The 12,836-nt window shown below is 42.3% G+C and overlaps 2 protein-coding genes and 1 pseudogene across 2 annotated transcripts; all 3 read right to left on the reverse strand.

Moving 5' to 3' along the window:
* Positions 1–1,709: 1,709 nt before the first annotated feature.
* On the reverse strand, positions 1,710–3,741 carry LOC141987969 (interferon beta-like; annotated as a pseudogene).
* A 4,186-nt stretch (positions 3,742–7,927) lies between these two features.
* On the reverse strand, positions 7,928–9,155 carry LOC141987970 (interferon beta-like). The gene is made up of 2 exons (XM_074953798.1): positions 8,582–9,155; positions 7,928–7,971 (listed from the first exon to the last, which is right to left on the reverse strand). The coding sequence occupies exons 1-2, from the start codon at positions 9,153–9,155 to the stop codon at positions 7,928–7,930; spliced, it is 618 nt and encodes a 205-aa protein (XP_074809899.1).
* Positions 9,156–10,719: 1,564 nt separating this feature from the next.
* Positions 10,720–11,079, reverse strand: LOC141987971 (interferon beta-like). Its single transcript, XM_074953799.1, has one exon. The coding sequence runs from the start codon at positions 11,077–11,079 to the stop codon at positions 10,720–10,722; it is 360 nt and encodes a 119-aa protein (XP_074809900.1).
* Between the last annotated feature and the right edge of the window lie 1,757 nt (positions 11,080–12,836).

Raw genomic sequence — 12,836 nt, forward strand, 5'->3', positions numbered from 1 at the left:
ACTCCATACCTCCTTTTTTCCTATGGAAGTACAGTGAACTTGCACACTGATTCATCCGTGTATCTAAGTATGTTCCCAACTAGAAGCATGAACACCAGTAGGATGGGTCACATACTATAAGTCACGTGCATAAGTACTTTCTGGACTTGGGGTTTTAAGGCTGAACAATAATAGAGTGTTTGGTTGGATTTTTTTTAACCAAATCATTACCACTCTGTTGCCATTTTGTATAAAATAATAATTTATTCCAATTATTCTACGATAAAATATAAATAAGAGCAATAAATAATAGACTGATATAAATATCCTGTTACAAATATCATAAAATGATCTGAAACTATTTCCACAATGCACAAATAGAATAAATAGTCGCAACAGCTTTTAAAATTCCACTGCATCTCATTGTAAATCATGTCTAAAATGTTCATTGATTTCAATTAGTCCTTCTAAAAAGGTTGGTATTTTTAATTTCTAAACTTCTTTGTGACTTCGTTCTGTAGTTGAAAACTGTGTAATTCCGCTTGGATTCTCTTGCCAGCGCTGATGCTGAACTGCTTGTCTGCTAGAGGAAATAACTGGTATCTCTTCACCTTCATCCTGGTGAGCTGAAGGTCCGTCCTTCCGTCCTGGTAAAAGAGTCCCGCTTTCCATCATTACAACCAAACCTGTCTCCAGATGCCCAGCTGGCTGATGAGTCTACGTTGGAATCTCTGAATGGAACTTCCGCCTCAGGGAGCTGGTTTGGAAGCTGTTCCAGTTCACATGTGTTATGCTGTTACACTGTGGTTATACTGCATGTTACAGTTCAGAGGTGAGATTGGATCAGAGAAGAGATCATAGAAATATAGAGCAAACACAATGTCAACAATGTTTAAGGTCCAACCCTTTCTTTTAAAATTCTTAATTGTCTTGTAACTTTTTTGCATCGATATCCTTCATTTTGCATTTTAAACCTGAGTAAATGAACAGAATATTATCACATAAAATGAAATTTGTGCAGTTGGAATTTCATGAGAGTGAATTTCATGAGAGTGAATGTACGGCATAATACGTCAAGCACTATGGAGTGTTAGACGTCACTGTGGGAAGAACCTGCAGAGAGGAGGGATTCCACTGCATCTGTCTGTCTTCACCTCAGTAGTTGCAGCATCCGGAGCTCGCAAGTCTTTTAGTATGTTCATATTTTTTTAAAAAGTCTCTAGGAAGCTTCTCAAACCTTGAAATACTAGAAGTAGTTCTCATGAGGACAGATTAATTAATAGCCATGCTGATAATTGTAGAAACACACTACGTATGTCGAAGTCAGAGTACTTTGGTCATCAGATAATGATACTTCCTTCCCTCCCACACCACAAAGTGCTGATGAGGTGCCGAAGGATTCCACATATGTGTACTTCGTTGCATGGTCTGCCAATTCCCTACTGCACAACAGTACTGATATGTGAGAGATTATGAAGATGTGCAAAAATAAACAATAGTAGAAACACCAAAAAGTAAATCCATGTCACTGAAAATCCATTTCCAGGACAGGACAGAAAGAGCCTAAAGCTGCTGCCATGGAAATCAGTTGTGATTTGGCCACTGATCCTATAGAAGAAAGATCAGGCCCTATATAAGCAGAGTTATAAAATATCCGTTATCTCTGTTCAGCTCTATAAATTACCTTAATGTGTATTCATTTACTCCAGGGAAAAGTTTTGTACTGTACCTTAGTTACTCAGCCTTCGAGTGAGTTTGTCAAGCAGCACAAAACATCTGGGTATTTCCACGCGAATGATCTCCCAGGCACACAGGCTGTATTGCTTTTCTTTCAGGAAAGCATCTATCCCCTGAAAGTATTTTTTCACTCTCCGACTGGTGATCCGGAGGTCCTGACTTTCCGGGTTGGTTAAGCCCTTCTCTGTCTGTGCTCTCAAACATGCCTCCAGCCGCTGAATTTGCTGGTAAAGGCCATTTTGGAACCTGACTATGGAAGCCCCATCCCAAGCACTTTGGGTGAGGTTTTTGCTAAAGATGTTGAAGATCTCTTGGAGGATCTCTTGAATTGCCATCTTGGCATTCTCCTTCTGGGACACTGGGAGTTGGAGGACATCCTGGGTGGGTTTGAAAGCTGCCCTTTCATTTATGCATTGTGAGGGGAGATTTCCGCTCACTTTCTCCAGAAGCTCCAAGCTCTCTTTGTTCACTTTGTTCTGCTGGAAGTGAAGCATGGTACACAGCTGAGATGAGATTTCAGTGGAGAAGAGCAGTATGAGGCAAATGTGCAGCAAACATCATGCCGATGTCTTCCACTTCTTTTCTTTGTGTGAACCTTGAGCCTGGAGTTGTTGAGGGTCCTATGTAGACTGCTGTGTCTTTCCTTCATGTCTCTGATTTTAAATAATTTGCTGCAGAATTTTTGTTTCATCATTTTCTGGGTTTTTTTTAAAGGTTTTTCCCTCCTGGAGGCTTCAGTCTTTTTCTTTCTGTATAATTCACTGCTTTCTAGATTCTTTTACCACGCTTCCTCCTTTTTGTATTGTTGTGAAAGTGACCAAACCCCTTTCACTTATGCTGGATCCACAGACATACAGGCTTTTCATGATGCATTAATTTAAAGATCGAATTTAATAAGATCATCCACACTTCAGAAGTGATAATGAGAAGACCGCCAATTCATCAAACCCTACACTTTTCTCATTCATCACTTCCTACATTTGACAGACAAAACTAGTTTAGGTATATTTAAAGTTTTGAGGCCTGGAGGAAGTGGGAGGAAAGGGTTGGCCTCAGGGGAGCTGGAACAGTTTGTGTAGTGGGGCTGTTGAGAGCCATTGAACCAAACTGTAAACCGTGAATATGAAGGAAACCACTTCAAGCCAGGGGGTATGGCAGCACCTATGTTAGGCCTCCCAAAAATAATGGTAAATTTCAACTTCAGTCATGCAACCTGAAAAGCACACTTAATATGTAGACACCAGAAAATATCGGTATCTTCCTTCTAGGAAAACACAGGAGACAGAGAGTGAGCTCTGAGAGAATGGAACCTTTTCTCATTTTTTGTTTACTTCCAGATCTCAATGTATATACTGAAGCTGAGCAATCGATGCAGTTAGACGGTGTGAACATGTTGTCCTATTGATCACTCTGAGTAGCTGACAGTGGCGAAAAATGGAGTGTAATTCATAAAACAGGATGAGCAATTAGTTACACATACTAGAGAGGTACCCACATGGATGATTGTGATTTCCAGTGTGGCCAGAAGCAGGTTGTGAAGAGAAGTCCTGATTTGTATTTTTAACAGGCATATCACTGGGTATAGTCATTCAAAGAATTTTTTAAAAATCAAAATCAGTGTTTACCGTTTCGACTAGTTTCTTCTCTTAACTTTTTTCTTTTCCCCTTGGGTGGGCAGGGAAATTCTTCTGCTTTGTTTTAGCCTCTTTGTTTCCTGTGGTCACATTTCATTTTCTGGTTCTCTTCCCCTAGCACAGACTGTTGTGCTGGATTTTGCCATTGTGGCAGGAAAATGTGTTTTCATCCAAAAAGTAAACGCTTTTCACTGAAATCAGAAAGGAAGAATCACATGAAGAAACCATGAAAACATTTCTGTGCATATTAATTTGGTTAGAGTCTCCCAAGGCTTCCTGCACTTTGATAAGAACTATCAGAGTCTTGCATCAGCTACATGAAAGTTTCTGAATAGTGCAGAGAAAGCAGACTTACCAGAGCCCCCAGATTGCCATGCACTACGCTCCCCATTCTCGCATTACTTTCCATGGGTGTTGGGGATGTTTATCCCACACGAGGGTGAAGTCCAGAGAAGATGTTGAGGAGAGAGGGAAATAAGTACTGTAATATGAATACTAGGAGAGGATAAGGTAACAAAGTAATCGCAGGGTAATGTGGACCAGGGGAGCCAAATCATCTTTTTCAGTAAATCTATACGGTGACAGCAATTTAGGGGCACTGAAATACTTGTTGTTGTGTGGCTGATGAAAGCCAGTGAACAAAACTGTAAACCCTGTATAGGATGGAGACCATGCATTCACTTGCTAATATTACGTGACGCTGCTCAACCCCAGCACCCCTACTTCCATCTTCCCTGCAGCAAGTAGGCAAAGAACCAGTCTATTATTTGAGAAAAGTTGGTTACAAGGGCCTCAGAGGCTGCTGCAGAGGATCTATGCAGGGGTAGAGCCCTCTGCTTATGCCTCTTCCCTGTGCCACATGGAAGTGTGTGTGGGGTGAATTGAATTGCTGTGGAGTCAGAAGCTTTTGCACCCAGTTCCCTCTAGGGGTGTTCTCCATACAGTTATGACCCATGTGTGGGGCCTGGAAGGAGCAGACGCGCATTGAGCTGGGGCAGTGCTACTGCAGGTCTGGTGGGTGCATCTCTCCATGTCAGCTGCACAAAAAGGACACCTACAGAGAGTGTCTGAGGCAACTGCAGTCTGAAGGAAGCCCTGGTTTCATGGCTGTAATGGAACCTCGCTGACAGGGACCGGAACGGGGCTCTGAGTGGGCCCAACAACTGATGCAGAAACTCAGTAGCTCTGTGTGAAAAGACCTAGTGTTCTGTGTAGAAGCCACAGGCTCATCTGCTTCTATGATGAAGGCTGGGGACAAACCTGTGAGTATCCCCTCCTGCCTGCCAGCGGAGGGATAAAAGAGAGCTGAAGTGGGGATGTATTATTAGCATGTTCCTCCCTTTTTATCCCCCTGTGGTTGGCTTTCCCATAGGAAGGCCTGAAATCCTAGATGATACATGTCATCGAATGGCTTCTTCAATAGATGAATGCATTTTTTCCACCTAGCACAGCTTATAAACAATATGATGGGATGAATGTCAGGAGGTTCCCCACTGCACTCCATGGGCAACAAAGCAGTTAGAGTCTGAAGAGTGTGTATGGCTCCCAGGTGCTATATGACGGCTACGTTCCATCAGAGGGAAGGGGATACATTATGGGGGTGGTGATTTTGTCATCCTCGACTTTTTCATGCAGTCTATTTTTGCTCTCATTCTTCTCAGATGATTGTGTTTTGTCAATATAACCTTTGGCTCCAACTACATGAAGGAATGAATGAAAGGAGAAATATTTGGGCAGGAAAGAACTTGGACAGCTGATGGCTACAGCTCTTGGAAAAAACTGCACCATAAGAAAGGAGAGGCATTTGTTTTAACAGTTAACTCCTTGTACATGCCTCTTAACCAGCAGGTGCCAAACTGAGTTTCCTGAATCAGTGGTAGTACATGGAGTACTGGGGGATGGTCTTCAGAGAACTGGCGGATCCCACGTTCCTTTAAAGACCGCTAAAATTATATAAATGTGTTTCTAGTACTACCTTTCTTTGTAAGCGTTTGGTGTACCTGCCACACAAATGTTACCTGATCCTGAATGGGAGGGAAAAGGATCAATTTTTGTAAGATGAGGCCCACATAATGAGATGTTTGAGAACCCCTCAGCTGTAGAGAACAGAGGGCAAAAGCTTTTGCAATGCTGCCATCTGTTGACTGTGAAGAATTTAGTCTCCTATTAGAGACACCATAGTTTGGACTGTGTTACAAAAGGGATTTAAAATGGGACATACTTCCTGGTTTTTTTCCCAAAGGCAGTTTTTCCCCAATCAGTGTAAAAATTCACACACACTTTGTTTTTTTACTATTTGAACATTTAATGTAGTGGTTGTTTGACTTCTTTAAAATTTTTTAAATAAGAAATCTCCAGATTTAGAGTGTGACTTAAATTAATGCTAGACAATGATGGGACTGAGTAATAGTATTTTTGAAGAGCTATCTACATACCCAAACTTGGCAACGAGATCCTTACAAGATTTGGTCCAATGGATGGTTTTTGTTTTTGTTTTTTGCTTTCAGGTAATTTTTAACTATTGGGTTTAGGGTAATTTTTAGTCATTCACAGCTCAACTGAAATTTTGATGCACTGTGCTCCTTCAGCTGGTGGTTATTGGTGCAACATGCAGTCCCTAAGCACACACGCTTGTTTTGGGAGCACCCAGGGGAGAGCAAAGGGAAGCAGCAGCAGATGCTTACAAGCCTGAATGACAGGAGGGGTTAGGTATGTACAAGCTTGATGGTGTTTGTGAGCCAAGTGTACCCAAACCTGAGTGGCGGAGGGGGAAAATTAGACCCACATAAGCCTCCCTGATGGTGATGGTGGGGGAGATACGGAGTCTGCGCACATGGAAACCTGACAGTTCGCACACATCTCATTGGGGAGGAAGGGGACAAGCAACTTTGTACCACGACAGCCTGAAGTCTTCCCCTTATAATGCCTGTGTCTCCATCCTCCCTTTCATTTCATCACAATGAGCTCCTGCTCCAAACACTTGCAACTACAAATGTTGTGGGTGAAAATGATCTGTTAAGTGGCAGAAACACAAAAGCTGCAGAGTTGAGGTTGTGGTGTGTGGTGTGTGGTCTGTTGGAGTGGTCAAACTAGTTACCCAAGCTATTTTTCTTATGGAGTCACTGCTGAATCAGGGTTTATGTTCACAATGTACTTGAGCATGTTGTCAAGTTTAACTACATATGTCAAAGGAAAGCTCGTGTACTTAAAGTTAGGCAAATGTTTATAAGTCCTTTGCTGAACTGGAGTCTTAAGGGAAAACAAGAGAAGATTTTTATTGGGTCTCTGTTTTTTAAAAAAAATCTAATTAGTACAAATCACTACTGCTGTAGGTTGCTATTTTGTAGAAATAAATATTTATTTATAAATATTATAAAACCTCTGAAAAAATAAATAAAAGCAATACATTAATATTGTGAATAAATATAAATGGATCAACATAAAAACATTTTTACAAATCCAGTAAAATGATCTGAAAATCTTTTCACAGTGCAGGAAAAGAATATATATTTGCACTAGTTTAAAATTTCAGAGTGCCTAATTATAAGTGACCTAGAAACTGGGATATTCTTCTTTCTTTGTTATCCTTGCCACAAAATACACCTCCAGAAGTTTCCCTTGCTTATGAGTCCATGTCAGGATCTTTCCATACGACTGTCGTTCCAGGCAGCTTGTGAGGGTATTTTGCATGAGATGCAGGCAGAGGTGAAAGTAAGGCGGTCCGGTCCGAAATACTGGCACTAGCCGGTACACCGTGCCATACCAGATCGGCTTCCTGAGGCTGGCCATTTAAAGCGTTTTGGGCTCCTGGCAGCGGCCAGAGCCCAAGGCCCTTTAAATTGCCGCCAGAGCCCTGCTGCCAGAGCCGCTGAGTAGCGGAGGCAGCTCAGGCCATGATTTAAAGGGCCCTTTAAATCCCCACCAAAGCCCCTGGCCACCGCTGCTACACTGGGGGCTCTGGCAGGGGGCTCGGATAGCGATTTAAAGATTTAAAGAGCCTGGGGTTCCAGCCGATGCAGGCCCTTTAAATCTCCACTAGAGCCCCAAGCCCCGGGGTAGCGGAGGCAGCCGAGAGCCCCTGGGGCTCTGTCGTCGGTTTAAAGGGCCCGGGGCTCCACTGCGGTAGCGGCGGATGGAGCCCTAGGCCCTTTAAATCACCCCGAGCTCCAGCACACCCAGCCGCCTCTGCAGCTGGTAGCCCGGGATTTAAAGACGTGGGATTTAAAGGCTGGGCCTCTTCCGGTTGAGGCCACGCCTCTTCCGGTTCAGGCCCAACCCCCTGCTCAGGACTGTGGCACACTGGTAAGTCCTTTAAGTTACTTTCACCCCTGGATGTAGGAAATCTGTTGGAGGATCTCGTGGATGGCCACTTTGACAGTCTCTTTCTGGGTTTCTCTGGGCTATTTTCAGCAAAATCTTCTCATGTGAATAAATCAGTCTGGTAATGGCAAGGAGGCCATAAATAATGCAGTTGAAGTTTGGCAGTTTGCTTAATTCAAGATGGACTGATAGGAGTCTCGAAAGCTGCTGATTCGAGAATCAATTTAGAGAGGAAGGACTCCAGTGGAGGTGCAGTTTCATTCAGCTGTTTTCATAGCATCATTACTGGAAGCATCACGTGCTGGAATGAAAAAGGGGAATGGTTGAAAGATGGAGAGATTCAAATGCCAAATAGAGGCCATCTTTTTCTAACCAGATGTCAAATCCTAAATCCTGAGCCTTAGTGCACTTGTCATCATAATTTGTTGTGACTAAAGCTGTTGAATTTAGCGGTAAACAAAAGAAAGAAAAGCAGAATAAGAACCCTCAGCCATCCCTATTTGCAAAATGAGCTGATGGGATAGAAGAGTGTGAACACAGACCCCCCGTTTTCTGGTGTCCTAACTGGAACGTTGTCTAACGAGGCAGTTGTTGAAAGGGGGCTTCTCACTGTTCTTTTCTATTTGGCATAGTTAGTTATCACTTAACAATATTTTGTCTTTAGTTAGCAGTTATGATATATTTGTCTATTTTTCATATAGAATGTTGTGTGTGGTAGAGAAGTACTAAATTATATGCTACTCTGAAAAGATATGAGCACGCGTTTGAAATAGCTGTATGCATAAAATTACTGTGGGAGAAAGATTGGGCCCGACGTATTAGGAGTTATAACCCTATCAGCCATCTTTCACCAGCTGTTTTATTCAAATAATATTATTTGAGTTTTTCTAGGAAAAAAGAAAAGATGGTACCTTCATTTTCAAGTCTCTTGGTGAGTTTGTCGAGCATGAGGAAACATCTGGATATTTCCACACGGATGATCTCCCAGGCACACCGGCTGTATTGCTTTTCTTTCAGGAAATCCTCTATTGTCTGGAAGTATCTCTTCAGTTTGAGGCTGGTGAGCAGGAGGTTCTCATTTCCTGGGTAGGTTACCTCCTTTTCCATCTCAGCACTCAAACACGTCTCCAGCTTCTCAATCTGCTGGTGAAGTCCATTTTGGAATTCCTTTATGGAAGTCCCACTCCAGGCAGCTTGGGTGAGACTGTTGTTAAAGATATGGAAGAGCTCTTGGAGGATCTGCTGGATGGCTACCTTGGCATTTTCTTGGTGGGACAGTCGGAGCTTGAGGATATCTCTGGGCTTGAAAGCTGTCCTTTCATTTAGACATTGGAAGGGAAAGTTGCCACCCATTTTCTCCAGACGCTTTAAACTCTCGCTGTTCATTCTGGTTTGTAGAACATGCAGCCTGTTACAGTCCAGACATGATATTTCACTGGAGAAGAGCAGCACGAGGCAATATTGCAGCAAAGTCCTGCTGATCATGATGATGTCTTAGATTCCCTGTCTTTGTGTAGAACTTGAGCAACTGATGTCTGTTCAAGGTCTTCTGTAAACTTTTGTGTTTTCGACCCCTGTCTCTGAATTTAAGCATTCTGTCGGAAAAGATTTTTCTTTCATCACTTTCTACTTTTCAAGGTTTTTTCTGCTTGAGGTTTTTACTTTTGGTTTCCTTCTTTTTAGTTAGTGGAAGTGAACAAGTCGTTAGAAGAACCAAATCACAGTTGGTAACTACTTTAATATTAATGAACCCCAACATTTCTTTCCTTCGGTCCCCCCTGCCCTCTTAGATAACGAAAATGTAAAGGGTAAGAAGAATATGATGATGAACAGTGTCATCCAGTTACAGGTTAGAGTAGGGACCTGTCTGTCTGCTCCCAACTTCCTGTAGTTAGCACTGCTAGGCAGGTCTGAATGTCTGTCACATCAGCAAGACTATCCATGCTTTTAAGTGATAACAATGAATTTTGGCAGATGGGGGGAACTACTGCAGAGCTTCTTTTTGCTAGACTCTGCAAATAACAGCAGTGAAGTGATGTGTAAAGCTGCTGTTCCTTCACTTTGCCAGCAGGTGGAAAACTTTCCCTTTCTGGTGTGGCACTCAAAATCAGAAAAGCCTGCTATGCTCTGGCTGTCTCATTCCTTCCTTCCAGCCTTTGAGAGGGAGTAATACTATAGGGACCTCTTAATATTTGATAAGCCTGGAAAGAATTCCTGTGGGAGATTGGGGCCAGAGAAGTCTCTATTAATCTCTTGCAATTTCCTGGCCATTTGAAATATGAGAGGTGAAAAACCATGTGTGTAGGCCAATACCAGAGGATGGACAGAGAGCACTGAGAAACTGTGAGGTTTACTTAAGAACCTGATACCAGTTGTGAAAAGCCCAAGGAACAGGTACAGTTGAAGGGTGTGAACATGCTGTCTTCTCGGGCACTTCTGAGTAGTTCCCAGTGATGTAGTGTAGTGACATGGAAGGGAGTTGTCCAAAAAGATTGTGTGGCTGGTAACAAATATGCTAGAGCGACTGACATAAATGAATGTCACTTTCAAATGTGTTTCCCTTTTCACCATTCAAGCTTTATTGTTTTTTCAATGTGCATTTCACTGAGCTTGGACGTTGAAATTCAAGTGGTCTGATGAGTGAAGTTTGCAGCCTTCTTTCTGTAGCAAGTTTCACTTTCTGTTTTTCATACCATAGCACTAGGCTGTCATGTTGGAGTTTCCATCAGTGAAGGGGAATGGTTTTCAACCCAAAAATTGAAAAGGAATGTTTTCATATTAATTTTAAAGAAGGAAAAGAAAAAAACATGACCATATTTCTGTTTGTGTCACTTCTTTTACATCTCCCTCTCCCATCACCTCGAGCACTTTTTAAAATCATAACCTAGAGTTTTGCCTAAACGATTCGGAAATGTCACTTTAAAGAATGCAGTTTATTGTACATAAGTATACCATATAAGGGACCCAATCATACCAGAGGCGCTGCACCCCAATCTTGCATTTACTCCACTGGGAGTTCTGCGTGTGCATTTCCTGGCAAGTTGAAGCTTCAGGAAGCTTCAATCTGCTGGTGAAGTCCATTTTGGAATTCCTTTATGGAAGTCCCATTCCAGGAAGCTTGGGTGAGATTGTTGTTAAAGATATGGAAGAGCTCTTGGAGGATCTGCTGGATGGCTACCTTGGCATTCTCTTGGTGGGACAGTCGGAGTTTGAGGATATCTCTGGGCTTGAAAGCTATCCTTTCATTTAGACATTGGAAAGGAAAGTTGCCACCCATTTTCTCCAGACGCTCAAAACTCTCGCTCTTCATTCTGTTTTGTAGAACATGCAGCCTGTTACAGTCCAGACATGAGATTTCCCTGGAGAAGAGCAGCACGAAGCAAAATTGCAGCAAAGTCCTGCTGATCATGATGATGTCTTAGATTCCCTGTGTTTGTGTAGAACTTGAGCAACTGGTGCCTGTTCAAGGTCTTCTGTAAACTTTTGTGTTTTCGACCCATGTCTCTGAATTTAAGTAGGAATTTAAGGATTCTATAGGAAGAGATTTTTCTTTCATCACTTTCTACTTTTCAGGCTTTTGCCTGCTTGAGGTTTTTACTTTCATTTTTCTCCTTTCTATTTAGTGGAAGCGAACAAGGCATTGGAAGAACAAAATCACAGTCATTACCTTTTTTTAGAAGAAAGAATCCCTATATTTCTTTCCTTAGGGCCCCCCGCCCCACCCTCTTAGATAAAGAAAATTTAAAGGGTAAGAAGAGTGATGATTAACTGTTTCATCCAGTTACAGGTTAGAGTAGGGACCTGTCTGTCTACTCCCAAGTATCTGTAATTAGTAGTGCTAGGCAGATCTAAACTTCTGTTACATCAGTAAGTTACATCAGCAAGACTATCGGTCTTATGAGAGAGGAAAATCCCTGTGTGTAGGGAATAGCAGAGGATGGACAGAGGGCACTGAGAAAATGAGAGGTTTACTTAAGAAACTGATAACTGAAAATACTGTTCCAGAGTAGCAGCCGTGTTAGTCTGTATTCGCAAAAAGAAAAGGAGGACTTGTGGCACCTTAGAGACTAACAAATTTACTTGAGCACAAGCTTTCATGAGCTACAGCTCAATTTGTTAGTCTCTAAGGTGCCACAAGACCTCCTTTTCTTTTTGAAAAGACTGTATGGTTGGTAATATGCTAGAGTGACTGACATAAATGAATGTTACTTTCAAACGTGTTTCCCTTTTCACCATTCAAGCTTCATTCTTTTTTTCAATGTGCATTTCACTGAGCTTGGGCATTGAAATTCAAGTGGGCTGATGAGTGAAGTTTGCATCCTGTAGCAGGTTTCACTTTCTGTTTTTCATACCATAGCACTAGGCTGTCATGTTGGAGTTTCCATCAGTGAAGGGGAATGGTTTTCAACCCAAAAATTGAAAAGGAATATTTTCTTATTAATTTTAAAGAAGGAAAAGAAGTAAACATGAACAGATGACAATACGAAAAGGTTCTAAAAGAAATCACAGGGGGAAGACCCACAGGACATTTGGCAAGAGGAAGGAAGGGGATGAACTGGCCAAGGCCAGGTTATGTGAGCTGGAGGAGAATGCTCTCTTTTTGTGCATATAAGTGATGCATTGCAACAGATGGATGTTGGATGACCCCAAGTGATTCTGATACAGGCTCATAGAATGGCCTGGTGTGTTGAGGAAACTGAGGCAGGGAATTGCGGATAGGGTTTACAATTTTTGTTCCATTTTCTGTATTTCCGAGTGATTAATTAAAGAGCAATAGTGTGTTAGAATCCTGTGCAAAGTGTCTCCGTATTATAATCTACACGTACTACATGGTCCCTGGAAAAGGTAAACACCTCTGGGTATATTTCTGGGAGAGGACATGTTAAAGCACATTCTGAGCTTCAAAGACTTCCCAGCTGACATGTTGGATGAGCCCCCACTTGTAACGCCGTCAGGCTGAAGTTGTCAGCAGGCAGGATTGAACCTTGGACATTTGAACCTTAGTGTATGAGCCTTGACTGTGTGAACATGTGATAATGCCTCTTATGCCAGGGCTGTAGCAGACTCCTCAATCTCGAAATGGTTCAGGTGGCAGTAGAGGGTGACAGAGCACCACACCATCCAGGCACGGGTTGTATATTTCCCCTCACTGAGGAAGCCCAAGCC

The sequence above is a fragment of the Natator depressus genome, chromosome 5 (genome assembly GCF_965152275.1).
Source record: "Natator depressus isolate rNatDep1 chromosome 5, rNatDep2.hap1, whole genome shotgun sequence".
NCBI classification, from domain to species: domain Eukaryota; kingdom Metazoa; phylum Chordata; order Testudines; family Cheloniidae; genus Natator; species Natator depressus.

Excerpts from the sequence above, each read along its gene's own strand:
- LOC141987971 (XM_074953799.1), bottom strand. The coding sequence starts at position 11,079 with ATGATCAGCAGGACTTTGCTGCAATTTTGCTTCGTGCTGCTCTTCTCC.
- LOC141987970 (XM_074953798.1), bottom strand. The coding sequence starts at position 9,155 with ATGATCAGCAGGACTTTGCTGCAATATTGCCTCGTGCTGCTCTTCTCC. Across the intron at positions 7,972-8,581 it reads CAAGAGACTTGAAAATGAAG|CACGTGATGCTTCCAGTAAT; the intron begins GTACCATCTTTT and ends TTTTCATTCCAG.